Here is a 21,149-nt window from a genome sequence, read left to right as displayed (position 1 = left end):
TTTATTCATAGATAAAAAGCAAGAAGAAACAATGCATTAAACTCGATTTGTAAATCTTTTTTTTTTTTTTAATCAAAAGTAGCTTATTATTGCCTATTACTGTTTGGAGTTTACTTTTTTTTTCTCTAAAATAAAAAATTATAATTTGCACAAACTACTTTGACCCCTGGGGGCCCAAACTTTCCCTAATGAATGTTTTATTGAATGTGCTGTTTTGTCCAACAGAGGGCGAGTTTTCCCAGTCTGTGATGTGAACCGGAACGATATGGTTTCACCTTGGATGCTAGCGTTGTGGAGGGGCTCACACTTGGTGTTAGAAATTTGACTTTCAAATGAACGTTAAATCGTGTTTGAAGACCACAGCGTGTCTACCTGTTACGCAAAAAGAGAAGAAATATGAAACGAGACGTCAGGATACTGTTACTGGGGGAACGTAAGTCTTTCCTACTCGCATGCCAAAGAGGCGCAGCTAACTACAAGCTAACGTGCTAGCATTAGTTAGTGTGGGCGATATTTTTCCCCAGGAAGGCGAAGGCATGAAACTCCCTTCTCTGCCTCCGATTGGCCTAACGTCAAATGTTGTTCATCCAATCACATTCGCTTAGTTATCCTGCGTCTCTTTCTCAGCCAATCAGAGGCAGAGATGGGCGGGTCATGCCTTCGCCATCCTGGGAAAAATATCGCTTCCTGTAGCTAGCCGATGTAGCTACTATTAACGAGTCACTAGTTTGTAAATGTTCCCTCATCAGATTGACAGTTGACTATAAATACGCATGATCACTGACAGGTTTCTAACGGATGTCTCTTTTTTATCTTTAGAATAATTACAACGTCAAATCTCTAAGTATTTTTCAAGTACAATAATATTTAGATCAGCGGTGTATTTAGTTAGCAGCTGCAGTGTGTTGACATAAATGTCAGACTGTCAGCCTCAGATTGTCTTCAGTTTGCTCTGTGGTTGTGCACCTGCATTATGAGCTCAATTATGCTAACCATTCATGCTAACATGAATGAAACATCTTCAATTACGTTAGCTCATCTTGAGAGAGGATGGCACAGACCTGCTAGGTTAGTTCTCACTAACTCACTTGACTTAGCTAATTAGCTCTTTAATATAACGTTAGCCTAAGTAATGTAGTACTGTAATTACATTTATTCGTAATACAACTGAAATAACAAAACAGTGATGAAAATTGTGTTTGCTTCGTGCCATGTCAGCACCACCACATGACTCCATATCAGGGCGTGTGTGTGGGCATAATCAAATAAAGCCTAATCAACCAGTGCATGTAGTTTTGAGGTCAGGCAAAGTCAACACAGGCAAAATGTTCCCCTGCAATGGAATGAATCGCACTAACCTGACATCGCCAGACCCATTCACATTGCACTGCATTGCATTGTTGCCACAGCAAATGAAACATTAAGACTAGTGTCTCTCTTTCTTATTTTAAATATTCTGTAAAGAGCTGGATCAGGAGCAGTAGATCCTGGGTTTACTGACGGTTTCATTGCGCCAGTTGTACTGTTTCATCATTGTGTACTATTATTTTTACTCTCCCCTATGTTTCTCCTTCCCCCAGCGTGGTGGGCGCACCCACGCATCCCCCACAGTCTCTGACACGTGCACTTTAAACATGCACTTATATTCTTTCTTACACACTCACACGCACCCATACATTCATTCACCATTTCATGTTCCACACGGACACCTTTAAGGACCGCAATGGAAATAAGCTTCTAGCTTTATTGCGTTTATATCCTTTTGATAATGATGTGTATGTATGTATTGTATATATGTTTTCATTATCAATAAAGATGTCAATCAATCAATCAATCAATCAAAATCATGAGCTAGCTGGTAGCCCCATTTGTTCCTCGTTCGCATCGCCAAATTGCAATAGCGCCACATAACATTACTATCTGTGATATGAGATACCAAGTGGTTCAAACGGTTTCTTACTCGTTTCTAACGTCTTATCGCCAATTTGAAGATCTTCTATTCCTCTTGGATGTCAGAGTATTTTGTGTGGCAGTGTTACATGATATTCGGCGGTGAAACAACCGTTTAAAGGCAGTCTTTCGACAGCCTGTGCCGAATTTAGGAGCGGAGAGGCGCCCCAGTGCTGACAGGAAACCTTAGGAGTTTGAGTATTCCATGACATGTTTTGCTTGCCAGGCGCACTGGAATTGTTCACTGCGCCGTCGTCTCCATGTGACTGCAATGTTCTTTGCTCGCCGCGTGCAAGCGGTGCACCATGACAGTAACATTAAACACACTGCTGTAAATTTGGCACAAGCTGTCGAAAGACTGCTTTTAAACGGTTGTTTCACCGCGAGATATCATGTAACACTGTCGGACAAACTGCTCTGACATTCAAGAGGAATATAAGATCTTCAAATCTGCGAGAAGAAGACATCAGAAACGGGTAAGAAACCATTTGAACCACTTGGTACCTCATATCACGGATAGTAGTAATGTTATGTGATGCTGTCGAGGAGCCAACAAGGAACAAGTGGGGCTAGCTAGCTAGCAGATTCGTCAGATTCCCTTATTCTGGGGCCAAAAGCTACAGTCCATGGTCGTCTGGTAAAAAAGCGTAAACGGCCGTTGCAGATCTGGCGGATGCGCACATTTCCTGTGCTCCAAAAAACCATTCTGCTCTGAAAACAGGCCGTCATACAACGTAAATACATGTGATGCGAGTTATCTAGCTACAAAAATGAAACGAACTAACACCATGTAAAACCATCTTTCTATGGGGGAACGAAAATACTGCAGTACACAAAGCGGAAACACCACCTGAAACACACCACTGGGGGCGGGTCTTAGAGAGGAAGACCATGCAGTGCCACTAATGGGCACCAGGCTCCTTCTCCTTAGATAGGGCTTTCACACCGGCAGGGCTCCGTGCCGGTTCCGATTCCAGAACCCAGATTTGAACTGGCCGGCACGTTCAGACCGAAAAAATAATTGGTTCGGAACCTGAAAAGTTGGTTCTCAGCGGAACCAAAAAATAGTTTGTTTTTCCTTGGGAACCGTGACATCATCAGTGGGCGTGTCTCATTCTAGGCTGTGAAAACGAGCAGGAAGGAGAAGAAGGCAGTGACAACATGGAGAAAAATAATTTGCAGTGGTCTCCTGAGGAAACCAAATGTTTAGTGGCGATTTGGGCATCTACCGAATCTCAAGAAAAGATAGAAAGCAGTACAAGAAAGAGCAAGTCGTATGCTGAACTTGCGGAAGAGATGGCCAAGGCTGGGTTCACTCGAACGCCAGACCAAATAATTAATAAACTTAAAAAACTGAAGGACTAGTACCGAATAATGTCCTTCCACTTTGGTTCCGCTTAAACTGGTGTGAACACGGGCTGGTTCGCCAGAAAGCACCAACGTTCTGAGACTCCAGAACGGAGCCAGAGCCAGAACCAGAACTGTGTCTGTCTGAAAGCGGTATGTGAGAGAGAGTGGTGACGCGACATTAGGTTGAAGGTTCCCAGGCTACAAAAGCCAAACCCTAGGGAAGTTTAGCTGGAGAAAAGGTCACCTTAGTCTGCTTGTGTTGAGGCGAGGGCGCCTGTCTCTCCCTGTCAGCTGGAGTGGCCCTTTGCTTAAGTCTTTCTCTGTCTCATCCTCTTCATATTGTCATATTGTCTGCCCTAACAGCCAAGGTGGGGAAGACGTCACTCATCATGTCTTTGGTTGGAGAGGAGTTCCCAGAACATGTAAGTGTGTCTGTCTGCACAGCACTGCAGCATCACTGTGTTCACTTCTCAGAGAACACTGCCTGCCCTGACTATTGTTGCAGCGATTTCCACCAAAACTGACATTCATTTTGCTTTTAAACTCAAATTTCTTCCATTCCATCTGCACTGCCGGTAAGAGTAAAAGTAAAATGTAACCCACATTTTACGCGTTACCTTGTGTTCCTGGCAGCTCCAGTCTTAATTAAAGGATGGCTTTCCCGTGGGGAATATGAATATATATTAAATCTCACGCCCCTAAGGTTTTCGAATCCGTTGAAATTTTTGAAATTGGTTGTTTACAGCCAGAGATATCAACCAAAATCCACTCTGTGTGTGTGGGGGGGGGGGGGGGCGTGTGCGGGGAGCCGAAATCCTACAGTTCCCACAATGCACTGGGCTCGCGTGGCCTTAGATTCCACGCCCACCCCTCAGGCATTTGGCTGATATAAAACTCCATTAGGTGGCGGTAATGCACATATACTGTATGTTTGCCAACTGCCAATAAAACTCAAAGAAGAAGAAGAAGAAGGCTTCGACATAAAAACATTATGAGAAGAAGAAAAAATCAAAAATCAAATTGCCTCCAAATTGCACCAAATTTAAACCGAAGTATATACGTTGGGAGATGTCTTCATAAAAAAAAAAAATCATGCATTTTAAGGCATTTTCCAAGGAGTTACGCGCATCTGATGTTGTAACTATTTCATGTAAAAATGTGTAAAAACGGGTACATTGCTCAGCGTTGATTTCGTTACTTCAACGCACCTACTACTAGATGTAAAATTTGACGAGCTTTCCAATGCCGCCAGTCCCGTGTCTGTCTGTGCTTCCGTTCCCGAGATATGGTCTCTTTGCAAGGAGCTATGGGAAGCTAATATTAGCTACCGTAGGCTAGGCGGTCGAAAAAGATGGCTGCCTTTTGTTCAAGACCTCTTCAAGACCTCTGAAGGGGCGTGGAGGACCTCTAGAGGCAGGACCATGGCCCACATGGCCCACAGGCCCACAAGTAGTGTAGTTCATAGGTGCTCGACTTCCGCAAGGCTGGACTTGTCGCCCCGACGCGTTTTGCGTCAGAGCGTCATGGAAATAATGTGAGAGATGGTTGATAGCTCTGGCTGTAAACAACCAATTTCAAAAATTTCAACGGATTCGAAAACCTTAGGGGCGTGAGATTTAATATATATTCATATTCCCCGCGGGAAAGCCATCCTTTAATGGTTCATTGAAGATTCTTCTCAAAACAGCATTTGGTTTTGGATCTCCCACAGGTTCCCCTCAGAGCTGAAGAGATCACCATCCCCGCTGATGTCACCCCAGAGAAGGTGCCCACACACATAGTGGACTATTCAGGTGACGTCTCCTGAAGGCGAACACACAGCAACTCCCATCAGTATTCAGTCCTTGGATGTGTGTGTGTGTGTGTGTGCGTGTGTGTGTGTGTGCGCGCGCGCACAACAGTTTGTGAGTTTGCTGTAGCTATGTGTCAGACAGTGCATGTGGGTGTGTGTGTGTGTGTGTGTGCGTGCACGCGCGCATGTGTGTGTAACAGTTTGTGAGTTTGCTGTAGCTACAGTATGTGTCTGGGATGAGACAAAGTGCATGTTGGTGTGTGTGTGTGTGTGTGTGTGTGTGTGCGTGTGCGTGTGCGTGTGCGTGTGCGTGTGCGTGTGTGTGCGTGTGCGCATGTGTGTGTAACAGTTTGTGAGTTTGCTGTAGCTATGTGTCTGGGATGAGACAAAGTGCATGTTGGTGTGTGTATGGCACGACTTGCAGGACTGATTATGTTTCTCTATAACCCCAACAGAGACCGAGCAGACTGATGAAGTCCTGAAAGACGAGATCATCAAGGTATCTATAGCCTTACCAGCCCGCACTAATATAGCCCACCACTCAGCACTACTACATAAACGTTACACTTTAAAACAATGTGAGAGCATTGAAACATGCTGAGAAGTTGAGAACAATTAAAACTAGATGCAGATGTTCAGTTTGTCTACCTTACCAGCCACTTTGGTTTGGAGTTGTTTTTATTTGATCTAAAAAACCTACTTGGCTGGTAAAATAATGCTTGTTGTAAGTTAATTTTGGGATTCCCTGTGGACAAATAAATCTCTTTCCTCACATTCCTTCTGTGATAGTAAGTTTATTTTCGTTCTGCAGGTATCTTTAAGTGGAACTATTGTTGTATCTTTAGGGTTTAGAGAACTGTAATTCATACTAGTGTTGAATTAAAATGGGTTGAATGGAGTCAGTTATCTCTGTGTGCTTCGTGTGAAGTCCAACTGCCTTTTCTCCACACCACACAGGCCAATGTGGTGTGCGTAGTGTACGATGTCACCAACGAGGACACGATAGACAAGGTAGGAATTTCATACCCTAACCCTAAGCACACCACATTTAGTCAATACACGATCAAGATAAGACTCTAAACAAAGTACACTCTGGTCATAAGTTGCCCCTTGTCTTTCAGATCAAAACTAAATGGATACCTTTAGTAAATGGAGAAGCCGAGAAGGGGAACAAGTATGTATCAGCTGTTGATTCCACAAAATCTTATGGTGGGTGGGGTGTGTGCTGCCTGGCCTGTGCTGTTGTCTCGGCGCTGTGCCGTTGACCTATTGCACTAGTTGATATTCACTGTGTGCAAGGTTGTAAGTCTGCACTGAGTCGCCCTGGATAAGGGTTAGTGGTTTCTTGGTGCTCAGGCGAAGTGAAGTGGTATGCATGATTGGAGTGAATGAAGGTGTGTTGACTTCAACACCTAAATGTGTGTGTGCGTCTGCGTGCCATGCTTATGTGTTCATTCATTCAGTCATTTTCTATTGTCCCCATTTGTTGTATCAGGGTTCCCATCATCCTAGTGGGAAACAAGTCAGATCTGCGCTCTGGGAGCTCAATGGAAACCATCCTACCCATCATGAACCAGTTCTCTGAGATCGAGACGTGTGTCGAGGTGAAGCTTATCTCGCAGACACTTTCCACCCTTCCCTCTGACACACAAACATGGTTGCCTGCTTTTACACACTGATAATTACCAGCACGCGCCACGCTGTGCGTGCCGATTAGTTTGCAAAGATCATTGTAAAACTGAAGTAACTCTTTTTGCCGTTTCCCCTTTTCAAGTGTTCTGCGAAGAACCTGAAGAACATTTCGGAGTTGTTTTACTACGCCCAAAAGGCGGTTCTTCACCCCACCGCCCCTCTGTATGACCCTGAGGACAAACAGGTCAGACATTTTTAGAGATATGAGGCCATTTGTGGGCAGCTCATCTTTCAGTTTGTTCCGGCCCGCTCTTGGTGGAGTCGTGAGCGCTCCTTCTTTGTCTTCTCCAGCTGAAGTCCCCGTGTGTCCGAGCCCTCAGCCGGATCTTCTGCATCTCCGACCAGGACAACGACCGTATCCTCAGTGATGCTGAACTCAACTGCTTTCAGGTACCAGTGGAAAACCCCTACCTAATGTGATGTGCTCTGCTCAGCTGTTCATTGTACCAAAGAGTGAGTGTTTTCTATTCAGAATCTCTCTGTTTTGTGTAGAAATGTTGTTTTGGGAACCCTCTGGCACCTCAAGCCTTAGAAGACGTAAAGACAGTAGTGTGGAAGAACACCAGCGATGGAGTGCAGGACAACGGCCTGACCCTCAATGGTAAAGCTCAGCCAGGCACAAGAACATGCTAATTCAAACTGTTTTTGGAAGGCCACACTTAAAGTCGAGCTGAACCCAAGAATGACTTTTCTTTTCTTTTAGTTCAAATACGTGGGTATGCAGTGCACCTATTTAATAATGTATGCAAAACAAATCACAACAATCTAATTTCTTTAGCTTTTCACACTTTTTCACATCAAAAGTTCGTTTTTCAAGATTTCATTGATAACAGTAATTTACAGTTTGCTGACGTCACCTAGTACTATCAAATTTCTACCCCATTTCAACCAATCATTTCACGACATGCAGCTGTCAATCAAATCTTCATTTCAGGATAATTTTCTTTTCCAAATGAAGGAGAAAATGGCACCTAGTGCCTGTCATCTGGCAGAGTTCTAGCCCATAAACTAACTACTAACTTGAGCAATTATGCAAACTAAATCAAACGGTAATGTCTAAGAAAGCAAAGAAATGTAACTGGCTCGTTAAAACACGCATTCCAGGAATATTATTTACATTTATAACGATAATGGCGCACGCCTCCGAGCCTGACACCCTCCCTGGCTGTCAGGGGTCGTCTCTCGGAGATTCCAGGCGGGCGGGCAGCACCTATGGATCGGATTGTCCACTCGCTCCGCACAAAGCAGCTGGCTCCCTGGTACTCTGCGGATCCCACTCGCGTAGCATGACAACAGGCTGAATCCCACTCCATTTGGGGGTGGAACACACCAGGATTGGCCAATGCCAAAGCCAGTCCTCAGAATTGTCAAATCAAATCATCGACACGTATATGGTCCGCCTCTCAATTCGTTTTCAGTGTCCGACGCTCGCGCTGGTGCATTCCGTTCCGGTTCACTTCGACTTTAACTAATAGTTGGCTGCTTTATCTTTCTTTTTTCTTTTCTCTTTTCTTTTTCTTCGCAGGTTTCTTGTTCCTTAATACATTATTTATCCAGAGGGGGCGACATGAAACCACATGGACGATCCTCAGGAAGTTTGGTTATGACGACACCCTCGACCTGACAGATGACTACCTTTATCCACAGTATGTCTAGTGACACTGCTCTGTCTGTTGCACTCACACATATTAGTAGGGTTGCAACATTTTGGGAATATTGGGAGGTGGAAACCTTCCACGGGAATTAACAAGAATGTGGGATTGGGAATAATAGGGCTGGGGGCGCGTGACGTAAGCGCGGCTGAGCGTCGCTTGCCAGCACAATGCATTGTGGTCTATTACGACAAATCGCGGAGGCTAGTAGCAGCCACACCAAACACCATTCATCTGGCAACTAAATGTGGCCCTAAATTGAATACCACCAGAACAGAATTTACAAACCTTACGAATTGTTAGATGCCACTCTCCAATTCGGCATACATATTATCTCCCAAGAAGGACTTTGTGAATGTCAAATCTCATGTCTGGAAGTGGTTCGCTCTGCTGCTGTACTACCGCCCTCCACTGTGTATTTTGCGGGTAGAGCACTGTGGGAATCACCGGCGAAACATTTAAATATATTTGGAATGTGTGCTTCTTATTGGAGTATGTGTGTATGCCGAATTAGAGACATGCTTACAAGCATTCATAAAATGTTCAGGTTTCCATAAAAAGTCTCAACTTGTATGTTTAAACCGTAAAGTCACCGACTTCAAAAGCCTTGTTTTGATGTTCTCAGACTACGGGTTCCTGTGGGCTGCACCACAGAGCTCAACCATTTAGGTCACCAGTTCCTCCAGCGGCTGTTTGAGAAGTACGACGAAGTGAGTAGCAGTGAGTAAATATGACAGTTTGTACTGAATATATACAAATATATTCGATGCAAATAGAAGGTGCAAATTAACGTTAACGTAAATTAATGTGACGCTACTTATTCCGTAGAGAAGGGTGTTCTTGTTTTGAAGAAGTTGCTTGTGTTCCCTCCCAGGATAAGGACTCCGCTCTGTCCCCCTCAGAGCTTAAGAATCTGTTTTGCCCATTTCCCTACATGCCATGGGGCGCAGAGGTCTACACGGCTGTCCCAACCACAGACGAGGGCTACATCTCCTACCGAGGCTACCTTTGTCAATGGACGCAAGTATCTTAGTCGATTGTTAATGTTTCTGTGTGATTGCAAGCATGCCATGGTTTTACACTTTTTGTGCACCATTGAGTGTTTTAGTCTTTACTGCTGAAAGCTCACCTGTCATATTCTGTCCATGCCTTCATATGCAGGCTTTCTGCTTACCTTGACATCCACCGCTGTCTGGAATACCTCGGATACCTAGGCTATCCTATCCTGACTGAGCAGGACTCTCAGACCGCAGCAGTCACAGGTGTGTGTGTGTGTGTGTGTGTGTGTGTGTGTGTGTGTGTGTGTGTGTGTGTGTGTGTGTGTGCTTCTGCCAAGGTGCTTGAAGTGCTTGGATTTTGAGGGAAAAAGATTCAAGTCCTGGAATACGTTGAAAATAGTCCCTTTTTTAAACAAGGTGCTTAAAAGTCCTTGAATTTCACATGAAATCACACGTCACGTCTTATATTTTGACCAAAGTTGGTATTAAAAAGACAAAAGGCGCTTACTGAGGTATGAGCATCTGTTCAAAGTCAAAGCAATCTTTAGACAAATGTTTTCCCATCCCATTCACAAGATTGATAGTAGAATTAACTTGTTCAAGACAAAATGTAATATAATGCAAATTTGATGCCCCTTTTGGGCCAAATTTATACAACTGATTATTAAATGGATGAACAATTCTGACAGTTTGCGTTGAAGCCATCTATCCATGTTTGCTAGCAAGCTGGTATGCACGCAGTTTTGGCACTCATGAAGGGTGACCTCTTCACAGAGTAGTAGTGTAACAGTTGACACCTGCCTGAAATTACTAGGAATATATATATTACGTCTAATAATACGTCTTCCTTAGAATCAATAATCCCGGTGTCACAGTTAAACTCTCTTGTGTAGGAGGATTACAGTACCTGTCTAATCTGCTCCATTATAGGCCTGTAGATTAGCATGTACAGTATGTCATCTGAGGTAGAAGTGACACGTGAGCGAATGGCAGACTTTGAATCGGGCGTTGTGGGGGGCGTGGCTGACTTCGAGTCGGGTGTTGTGGGGGGCATGGCAGACTTTGAGTCGGGCGTTGTGGGGGGCGTGGCAGATTTTGAATTGGGCGTTGTGGGGGGCGTGGTAGACCTTGAATCGGGCGTTGTGGGAGGCGTGGCAGACTGAATCGGGCGTTGTGGGGGGCGTGGCAGATTTTGAATCGGGCGTTGTGGGGGGCGTGGCAGACTGAATCGGGCGTTGTGGGGGGCATGGCAGACTTTGAATCTGGCGTTGTGGGGGGCGTGGCAGACTTTGAATCAGGTGTTGTGGGGGGCGTGGCAGACTTTGAGCCGAGCGTTGTGGGGGGCGTGGTAGACTTTGAATCGGGCGTTGTGGGGGGCGTGGCAAACTTTGAATCGGGCGTTGGGGGCGTGGCAGACTTTGAATCGGGCGTTGTGGGGGGCGTGGCAGACTTTGAATCGGGCGTTGTAGGGAGCGTGGAAGACTTTGAATCTGGTGTTGTGGGGGGCCTGGCAGACTTTGAATCGGGTGTTGTGGGGGGCATGGCAGACTTTGAATCGGGCGTTGTGGGGGGCGTGGCAGACTTTGAATCGGGCGTTGTGGGGGTTACCATAACTTTTTACCATAACAACGTCAACATTAGCATAGTGAATGTTTGTCAGTTATTGTCCGTCTGAGAGCTTGATAGGAGGTATGTCTTGTATGTTTAGTTGCCGTGCGCTGTGTATCTTTGCTGTGTGAGCCTGAGGACGGTATCTCTGTCAACTAGGGCAGGATTAGAAAGTGTGATGTAATAAGTCCCACTGGCACTAATCACACAAAATCTGTCTTGCCTCGGAGGTGAGACCCTTTAGTTGACCCTATTATAAAATCTGTCTTGCCTCGGAGGTGAGACCCTTTAGTTGACCCTGCTGTAAATGTGTGAGAGGCCAAAAGCCCTGGGGACTGGCTATTGGCCACCAGCTGGCTTTAGCATGTAATTGGGTTACAGTGCTTATTACAGTGTTATTAATCAGTACTTGGTTGAATTTGTTTTGCTAAATTTCTTTGTTATTTTCTCTCTGTTACTGTCTGTTTATGCATTGTGTTGATGTTGTGTCCGTATGCGCTTGTTTGTGTTTGCAGTGACACGGGAGAAAGAGGTGGACCTGGAGAAGGGCCAGACCCAGCGGTCAGTCTTCCTCTGCAAGGTGATCGGACCACGGGGGACGGGCAAAACAGCCTTTCTCCAGGCCTTTGTGGGACGCAGCGTTGTGGTACGACACCATCTGCTAGCCTGGGACTGAACATGTCAAGCATTGCAGTATTAAACTGTTACAGATAGAATGTGGACCCCAGGAAGAGTAGTCGCTACCTTGGTAGTGACTAATGGGGATCCAAAAAAATAAATAAAATAAAATAAATAGAATCAGGCTTTTTGGCTCCAAGTGACATCTATTCACTTGAGCTTAAAAAAAACGATCTGCACTCTCAACACTAAAGGTCCTTACACATCAAGAGCAATGCGAATATACGGCACGAAATTGCGATGCGAGTTTTGACCCACCTGTCAATCACAGCGAAACTTCGCCGTTGGTATGCACGGTTGCATTAACTGTTATAGTATATTATTGACGTGCGAATTAATCGCACGAAAAAAACGCTCCCGATGTGTAAGGACCTTTATGACGGTGATGTGTGACTAATTTTTCTCTGTTTTCTCCAGAGTAAAGGAAATTCCAGCAGTGCCTTCTCCCCCTATACCATCAACACTGTCCAAGTCAGCAACCAGGAGAAGCATCTTATCGTAAGTAGCTCCCACTCTGACCTCGACTCCTGACCTTTGCTTTGACCCCGGATCATAGTTTCAACCAAACCCTCACCGCCACGCTCGTCTCTTCCCTCTGCAGCTCTATGAGGTAGACGTGGAGACGGAGGTCCTGAAGGCATCAGATGCCTCCTGTGATGTCGCCTGTCTCATGTACGACACTAGTGACCCACACTCCTTTGACTACTGTGCCAGTATATACAAGGTGGGTAACTGGTGCTGTGTGCCACTGTGCACACACTTAGTTAGCATAGCTGGAGATATCAGGCAGGGCTGCATGTCTTCAGAAGAAGCCATTTGTTTTTGCACAGCATGAAAAAAGCAACTTCCACAGACTTGAGAATTGCCTGAGCGAGATAATCCATCACGCTAAACACAAAGCCTCAATTTGCTTTTGACAACCTTTGTGTTTTATAGTCATTTAATTTGGCCAGACTTGAGTATTTCCATATCAGCGCTGCATTACGTTACACACAATGCTTCCTGTCAGTCACTGATGTATAAAAGTTTCAGTTACATTGGCTTCATTTACTCTCATTTTGGCTCAGTAGAGATGCCGGTTATGTTCGGGAGAAGAACGTATTGTTAAATTCCATTCTACAACTTCTAGAAAGAAGAGTCTGAGCCATGAAATAACCCTTTACAAATGTTGTCTTTGGTTGTTGACTTTGTTGTCAAATTCATGCCTTCTCATTTAGGGGGTGTTTTAGTTAGTCGGGAGTGGACAGCAGTTCATTTCAACTTCGGTTTGACACAGAGAAATGTCTATTAAAAAGATGTGCACCCCGAGGAAACAAGGGTTGTGCAACAGATTTTTTTTTTTTTTCACAAGTCTGCCCTGCTACAACCATGCTGTGTGTGTGCGCGCGCATGCGTAAAATGCTTTGAGGAAATGTAAACTAGACCTAGACAGAAGTAAATGGGCTTTAACTTTAAATGACACAGCCACTTACTTCCCTTCAAAGATATCCTCACTGGACTTTGCACAGTGGCAGACCTCATCCCATGTCAATAACCGCAACCTAGATGTTCTTCCCTTTCTCTCTCAGCTGAGTTTCTCTATTCTTTATCGTGGGTCCTTTCTTAGCAACACTACATGGAGAGCAACATCCCATGTGTGTTGGTGGCTTCCAAGGCGGACCTCCCCGAGGTGAAGCAGCTCCACGGCATGACCCCGGCCGAGTTCTGTTACAAACACCGGCTCCCTCCTCCGCTGCCCTTCTCCAGTCTCTCCCTCGACTCAAGCAGCAAGAACACCTACACCAAGCTCGCCTGGGCAGCAATGTACCCGTGAGTTCTACTTTGACAACTACTTATTTTCTTTTCTTTTTGCTCAATTCAGGCATCCTTGAAAACCTGGGGGGAAAAACCATAATCTGAAAGTGGTGGGGTGGAGAAACAAAACATTGATTGCGCTAAAAGTAGTGACTGTTTGCTGTTTTGTGCCCGTCCCTTAATGATTTCTCTTCTCTCCCCAGACACCTGAATGGCTCAGACATGAGCAACACGTCATTCTGGCTGCGAGTGGCCTTGGGCTCAGCTGTGGTCGCAGTCCTGGGCTTCGCCCTCTACAGAGCCTTTGCCAGACAGAAATGACCCACCAGGGGAACCACCCCTGCAGCCTTCAAGACCAAACCTCCAGGACCGGCTCCAGGCCCCACCGCAGTCTGCACTAGAAGGCCTCCATCATGTCACCTCATTTACTCCCGGTCTGCCCTCCAGAATCTCACATCCTTCTCAACTTCCTCATCTTATCCCTCCCGACCCTCTGACTCACTTGATGGTCCAAATCAGAAGGCAATTTGGAAGCTTGTGATCTTATATTCCCCTTTCTGCGCCGCCCAGCTTGCTCTGCCTTGCTAACACCGTCTAACCGGGCTAAGCAGGTGTTAGCCTCTCTGTGCTCGGTGCGCTGATTGAAGAGCTGCTGCTGTTGAAAGTCCGAACGGATACTTAAAATGCAGGAAGACACTGTGTCAAGTCCATTGCTTTCCCCTCATTTATCTATCATGTATTCATAATAAGATTGGAGATTTTTCTTTCTTTCTCTATATGCAGTCTTTCCTAAGCAAAATGGGGGAAAATGCCAAATTGCAAATGGAGGATCATACCCAACCATAGACTCGTCAGCCGCTAAAGGGCAGCATGAAGTATTTTTAACAGTCCATATTCCATATTGGTTGGGGAAGTGACTAAAGATGGGGCATCATTGTTGTTCAGGCCCGAGCCTCAGAGAGCACCAGCTGGGGGCACACTCCCACAGCAAAGTCCACCCAGCAGACATCTTGAGTGGTCGCTGCCGAACAACTTGCTGAACTCCTCCGCGAAACAAGACTGTCTTCCCTTCGACCAAGCCACCACAGATGACATTAGGTGTTCAGATCTGAATTGCCAAATACTCAAAGCATCTTGCAGCAAAGAATAGCTGTAGTCTGTTGTTTGCCTCTTAGGGCATATTATTACATCTATTTTCAGAAGCTAGAATCTGATTGATTATATAGTTTTTAGCAGTTTGTCTCCCGATGATCTGCCGTGTTGGTGGCTTTTCAGGGAGAAATGTATTTCCTTGCATGACGAAAACAATGCTCTTTTGTATTTGAAAGATGAAAGGTGCATCGATTTTTATACTGCATCTGCAAGAAGAAAAACTAGAAATAATATTTTCTCATATCCAAACAACAGTAACCCTTGTCCTGGGCGGGCAAACCTTAAAAATGACAATAATGCTGAAGAAATATCTGCTCCAATTTGATCTCTGCTTTACCAGAATTTACCTTCTGACATTGATTTGGAATTGATCAATATATTCATTTCAATGAAATCCAAAAATGGTTGTTGGTCTGTGCTATTTTTATGTTCATACACCTGCCTGTGTGCAGACCCTTTGATCTCATTCACCTGCGCTTGTATTCCTTTACTTCCAACATGGGACAGTCATGTCTGTCTTTGGTTATTTCAGCTGGGGACCTGCTGTTTCACAGGATCAACTTCTGTGACTTATAAACTGTGGCTATTGCTGACTGAAAGTGAACTGAACTAGATGCTTACTTAAATAAAACACAGACCAGACCAGTGAATTTTGGGCCAGAAGATTGTATGTGTTAGGATGTCGCGGATCCTGTGGTTTGTGTTGATATGTTGCAGGACTCGGGTGAATTTATCCACCTCCCTCTTGCTTCATCAATCAGATTTAAGATGAGTGACATGTTATGACTGTATTCTGTTCTGTCAGTAGTGTTCCACATTTATCTCCACCTGTTGCAATTTAGCGGCCTGACCAGTGACCACTCGCGTTCCATTAGATTCCTTATAGCTTGTGGTACATTCAGAATGCTTGTTACAAATAAGACATTACTGTTTAAAGAATGTTATAGAGAGCCAAATTGGAACGTCACTTCCTGCTTCAGCACTGTACCAGAGATGTTCATCCGCCATTTATTGTCCCACAGACATTTTGTAAAATGCTTATACTGTACATAATTAAAAAGAATGCGGGTTTAAAGAAAATGTTTTTTTAATTTTTGGTCCGAGTGAAATGATCTATGGTCTCTCCCAATTCTAAATATAGCTGAACCGTTTGGTTTGTCCAAGTAAAACTATTTATATAGGCATTTTACGAAATGTCTATGGGAAAATAAATTGCGGAATTAAATCTCAGGTACAGTGCTGAAGCAGGAAGTGACGTTCACTTTGATGAATTGTGTTCTCAAGCCTGTGTGATTGGAGTGTAAATGTTGCAACTGCGGTATATTATGAAATTCACTGAATACAAAACGGCACTTGCTTTCAATGGTAATGCATTCTACAGTGTAATTGAAGTGGAGATTGTGCTATGATGGCAAATTGCAATAATTTGTTTAGCGAATGTTGCACTAGTCTGTTGACGCAACACCACTTACTATCCTTTTGCACAGGTGTAAAAGAAGAACCGACTGTGACATTAATTGTTGGTATTACACATTTTAAGAGTGCATGCTCTACCTTGATCAACAAGAAGCTAGTTACAATGCTAATTTAATGATGGTATTGTTTAAGGATGTTATATGATTGTAGAGAAGGTAACCGCATATAATCTTTGCTCTCATCAGTTAGACTGCATTCTGTCTCGCTGCAGTCTCAGCCAAGTGGAACCAGGAGGGAAAGGCTGTTCCTGAAAGCTGCCACAAGATGGAAGTGTTGCACCTCAGGTAAGAGAAAGGAGGCAGGACAGTGAGCGTTGGGTGTATCTTACAACTGAACTCACTGTCCAATACTGTGTAGGGCTGGAGGCACTGAGCAAAGTAGCTTTCAGCATTTTGTTTGAATTGTGTTTAAAATCAGTATAATGTCAGGAAAAATGAATCAATTGTTGCGTTGAGGTTATTGTGCGTTTAAAGCAACACGCCCAACTTAATTTCGTTATAGAGAGTCATGTCCGCACCAAGAGCTCTGTGCCAGTATTCAAGCTGTTGCTGCCCCGCCCCCCTCCCCACAACACAAGGGAATTAATTTGTGATCCTCTAATTGATCCCTGAAGAGACTTTATTTTTGCCCCCTCTCCACAATGTCAGAGGTCAGGCTCGGCCACAGAAAAGCCAGCCAGGGGCTCTTGGTCAAGGCCAGGGCACCTCAGCAGGGCAGATGCTTGCTGTCACGTGAGACTAACTTGGTTTAGACCAGGGGTGGGCAACATTTTTTCCCCTGAGGGCCATACTGACTTACATCAAGTAAGCGAAGGGCCACACATTGGAGATTATACCTGCCAACACTCCTGATTTTCACGGGAGTCTCCCTATTTTTAACCCTCTCTCCCGTTGTGATTGGTAATTTCTTTGTTAATCTCCTGATATAATAGTGATACAAATCCAATGGCTGTAGCAGATGAGATGTATTAACAAAATTCTGCCTTTTATTGAGTTTTTGGGGGTCGTTTTGTTTTTCTTTGAGGACCTTGGGGGCCGGATTGAGATGGTGCCTGTGGCCGCATTTTGCCCATCATGTGTGGCTTAGAGACCACCTGGAAGGCTTAGACTCTACCCAGGGGTTTTCAAAGTGGGAGGCGGGCCTCCTCAGGGGAGCTCCAAGCAGATTCAGGGGAGGCTCAGTGAATGGAAGTGAAAATTACTTATTAAAAGAAGATCATAGAATATAACCTAAATGTGTGTGATGATTTGATTAAAGAGATAGTTCAGAGATACAGTCGTTTTGGGGAATTTGACAGTTCTTCCCACTTTCCCAGAGTCAGAAACTAATAACTGCCTTCAGACAGACCTGTTTATGTATAACAGCAATATCAGACTGTTGAGTGTGTATGGGATCAAATAAGATAAGCATGATCCCATAGGCATCCAGGATTTGAATGAGGGGAGGCGGGGCTCCTTTTTCCAAGCTTTGTCTGTGGGGGGGGGAGCCAGACTTTGAAAACCCCTGCTCAAGCGAAGAGGGCTTTCAAAGGTGCCATTTCGCAGAATCTGAGGGCTCTTGCACATATTTTACTCCCAAAGAATAGACAGAACTTGTAATTATGTGCACGTCTATAAAGCCCTTGAATTCCCCTAAAATTAGTTGTTTAAGCAATTATCATTCATGAAGTGATGCTTCTAGCTAGTTATTTTATAACCCGGTGTCTCTCTAATCGCTCACTACTTTGCATATGGCACCTGGCGCCCACAATATCAGCGGGATCGCACTAACAGCCATGTACGGAAATTACATTTTGTGTTCCATATATGGGCTCTCGGCGACATTTATGATCCAGGCGCAAATAGTTTTTACTCGCTTTATAATGCAGTGGACAAAATGTGTTATAAAAAGGAAACAATTTTATATTATTTTCTATTCAACTTTACTCAATCATTAATTACTCCTGACGACCTCCCATTTCGCTGAGATGGTTTGAACACTTCATGTTTACGCACGCGTAAAGTGCGCGTAAAAGTTGCCAAACAAACACACTTTGTAGTAGAAGATGACAGGTTTATTGAATTGCAGTATAAACAGTTGTTAAAAGTGATTCAACACGGCGGGATTGATATGAATCGTTGGAACACGAGAAATTCTACAAAGATGCAGCTCAAATTGACAGCATGGAGCCTCTGGAAAATCTTGCTGACGTCCACTGCCTATACAGGTCTATAGCCTACATTGTGAAGGCTCAACAATGGTCACTATTGAAACACTTGTTTCAGTATGACCTCGTGCACTATCAATGCTCCAATTTCGAGTCACATATGATTTTTTTTTAGCCCAGGCTATCCAAGGATCAGACAGGAATAACGGTAACAGTATTATTAATGTCAAATAAAAATGCTCACAATTACGCAACTTAATTCTCTACAGCATCATTAGGCTATAGTGCAATGAAGGGGAACAACTGGTAAAAACATTATAGTTTAAGTTCGCATGAGACCATACAAAAATAATACATATACGAAAACATTTCCTCAAAGTATTTACAGTGAATTTCTGTAATCAAGTCTCTCTGATATTGTCCTTTACTTCTTTTTCGCTGCCCTTTTCGCTGTCTTGGCCTTGGGCTTCGCTGCCTTCTTTGGAGACTTTGTCTTGGGCTTGGCTGCCTTGGCTTTCTTCGGTGCTGCCTTTTTGGGCTTCGCTGCTACCGCCGGCTTTTTCGCGACCTTTTTCACTTTCTTCACTGGAGGTTTTGCCTTCTTGGCTTTGGCCGGCGACTTGGCCACCTTCTTTGGTTTGGCCACCTTCTTGGGTTTCGGGGCTTTCGCTACTGCCTTCTTTTTGGCAGGTGACGCCTTCGCCTTGGGTAACTTTTTGGACTCCTCGGCTTTGGCCAGTTTGAAGGAGCCGGACGCGCCGATGCCTTTGGTGTGGCGCAGGACCCCCCCGGCCACCATCCGCTTGAGCGCAAGCTTGATCTGCACGTCCGAGTTGTCGCCCACCTTGTACTGCTGCTTGATGTACTTCTGAATGGACTGACGGGACGCTCCCTGCCGGCTGGAGTCATTCTTGATGGCCGCCTCGATCATCTCCGAGTATTTGGGGTGCCCAGCGGATTTCCTGGGCTTGGCTGCCCTTTTGGCTTTGGCTGGTGCTGCCGCCGTCTCTGCCATAGTGACTTTCTCTCGAGTTAGTTCAGCAATAAACTGTTATAGGTGCAGATTGTCCGCGGCTGCCTTGGTACAGCCGAGCGTCACAACGCAAGCACGTCCAGAAATAACAGGCTTTTCCCGAGAAAGTCTGCAAACAGTGCCAAACTTGGAAAAAAAATAGAGAAAATAATATGTTAGTAATTTGCTACACGTACTGACACAGGAGGCTGGATCATATGGATGAGTCTTATTCCACAGGCGCTCATGTGAGCCTATGAAGCCTATCTGCGGACGTGATTGAGAACAGCAACTGCCAGCAGCTGATCTAGCAGACTCCATGGAACTGGCGCCGTCCTGTTTGTGTTTCTTCATCCTCCAACTTCTGACAAATATAAAAGCCACGGTGCCGTACTGATCCACAAAACACCCCGGGCTGATAGTAGACACATTGGGCTTCACGGTGACACACTTATCCCTCGTCGGCTCTGCCAGAGAGCAACTTTTATTCCAGGAAAACCCGCTAGAAGTAATGCGCGCTGTGAACAATTTTGTACAATTCGTGATAAATTGACCCAAACATACGGAACCAATCGCTGAAATTGCAAATGCATATCGAAATTGAATCTATACTCGAACGGATGCACGTGGTTCGAGCTGTGCAGAATTTAGTTTTTGCTTTTAATACAGCGATACAGTTGTCCAACTAACACAGTCCGGCCATTGACTTTGAGTGACGTGGTCGAGATTATTTACTGTTAAACCTCTTATAAATTACATTTCACGGTATCTAAGTTATGGATGAAGCTTGCGTTGATAATATAGATTTGTGTAGGTTGTATTGAGGCGGATGGGGTTCTTGTGTTTGGTGTTTTTTGGACAGAAATGGTTATAGCTGTCACTATGGCAGTCGCCACTGAACTCCATTGTCAGGAAAGTTGCCAGCAGATCCAAGATCATGATTTCTGATAATAGTTAATCAAATGTATGAGGGGTGATGGCTGCTCTTTTACCAGGTGTGAGCCCAGCTGGAAGTGTGACTGTAGTGTGGACCAAAGTAAGCTCTCCTTCAATATAGCACGCATTGTGGCATTCTTTTGTTCAGGAGCTGGTGCATCAGACCAGAGTCCATGACAGTTTGATATGCATATTTATATTTTCAAGAGGGGGTCCGGTGTTTATTCTAGAGCAACACAAATCTCCCAGATAACACACTTTACATTTATCTTTTCTTTGTTATTGTTATATTTTTATTATAGGCTATATGATATATCCCCACCAGTAGCAACGCCATCTTGATTTCTTTATGAAAGTCACATCACTGTTTAGATTAGCCTACTCCTGGGCTTTTTCCGACTTTTGTGATATTGGTTAGTTAGGTTATCTACTGTAAATAGCCTATCTGTTTTTCAGGTCAGTTGGTGTCTGTCCTGTCCCCATCAGTTTTATTCCCATGGTGTAACGTCAGGCAGGCTGTTTGTGGGAGATAGGCTGGTATATGTGTATGGTCCTGCTACAGTGTGCTGAGCGTTTTGAAGTCATGAAGTACCTTTGCTCATCAAATAGGCTATAATTACCTATCCTTATAGGCCTATTTCACCTGTCCGTTTTGTTGGATGTCGTCATGTAGCCTGTGTATAATCTGTAAATTGCAATGTTGTGAGGGAAATCATATTAATTATCGGTACCTCTCTGTCCTCTCGTGAGTTGTGTGTGTGTGTGTGTGTGTGTGTGTGTGTGTGTGTGTGTGTGTGTGTGTGTGTGTGTGTGTGTGTGTGTGCGTGCGTGCGTGTGTGCGTGCGAGTGAGTGAGAGGGTGACTTATTTGGTGGGTGAGTGAGCAAGGGAGGGAGTGAATGAGTGAATAAAAG

The 21,149-nt window shown here is 44.6% G+C and overlaps 2 protein-coding genes across 2 annotated transcripts; one reads left to right on the top strand and one right to left on the bottom strand.

The window, feature by feature from the left end:
- Positions 1-291: 291 nt before the first annotated feature.
- Positions 292-15,747, top strand: rhot2 (ras homolog family member T2). The gene is made up of 19 exons (XM_083636253.1): positions 292-433; positions 3,664-3,722; positions 5,012-5,093; positions 5,548-5,591; positions 6,050-6,103; positions 6,214-6,266; positions 6,588-6,696; positions 6,867-6,968; positions 7,076-7,174; positions 7,277-7,385; positions 8,310-8,430; positions 9,062-9,146; positions 9,311-9,456; positions 9,598-9,698; positions 11,558-11,688; positions 12,138-12,218; positions 12,322-12,444; positions 13,327-13,529; positions 13,718-15,747. Exons 1-19 carry the CDS (start codon positions 397-399, stop codon positions 13,833-13,835), a joined length of 1,857 nt encoding a protein of 618 aa, XP_083492379.1. The 5' UTR covers positions 292-396; the 3' UTR covers positions 13,836-15,747.
- Positions 15,748-18,188: 2,441 nt separating this feature from the next.
- h1-0 (H1.0 linker histone) lies at positions 18,189-19,514 on the bottom strand. The gene has a single exon (XM_083636284.1). It carries the CDS (start codon positions 19,301-19,303, stop codon positions 18,713-18,715), a length of 591 nt encoding a protein of 196 aa, XP_083492410.1. The 5' UTR covers positions 19,304-19,514; the 3' UTR covers positions 18,189-18,712.
- Between the last annotated feature and the right edge of the window lie 1,635 nt (positions 19,515-21,149).

Source organism: Poromitra crassiceps (assembly GCF_964638095.1).
Source record: "Poromitra crassiceps genome assembly, chromosome: 4".
Taxonomy (NCBI): domain Eukaryota; kingdom Metazoa; phylum Chordata; class Actinopteri; order Beryciformes; family Melamphaidae; genus Poromitra; species Poromitra crassiceps.
Note: the sequence above shows the minus strand (reverse complement) of the source record. Positions and strands in the feature narration are given on the sequence as shown.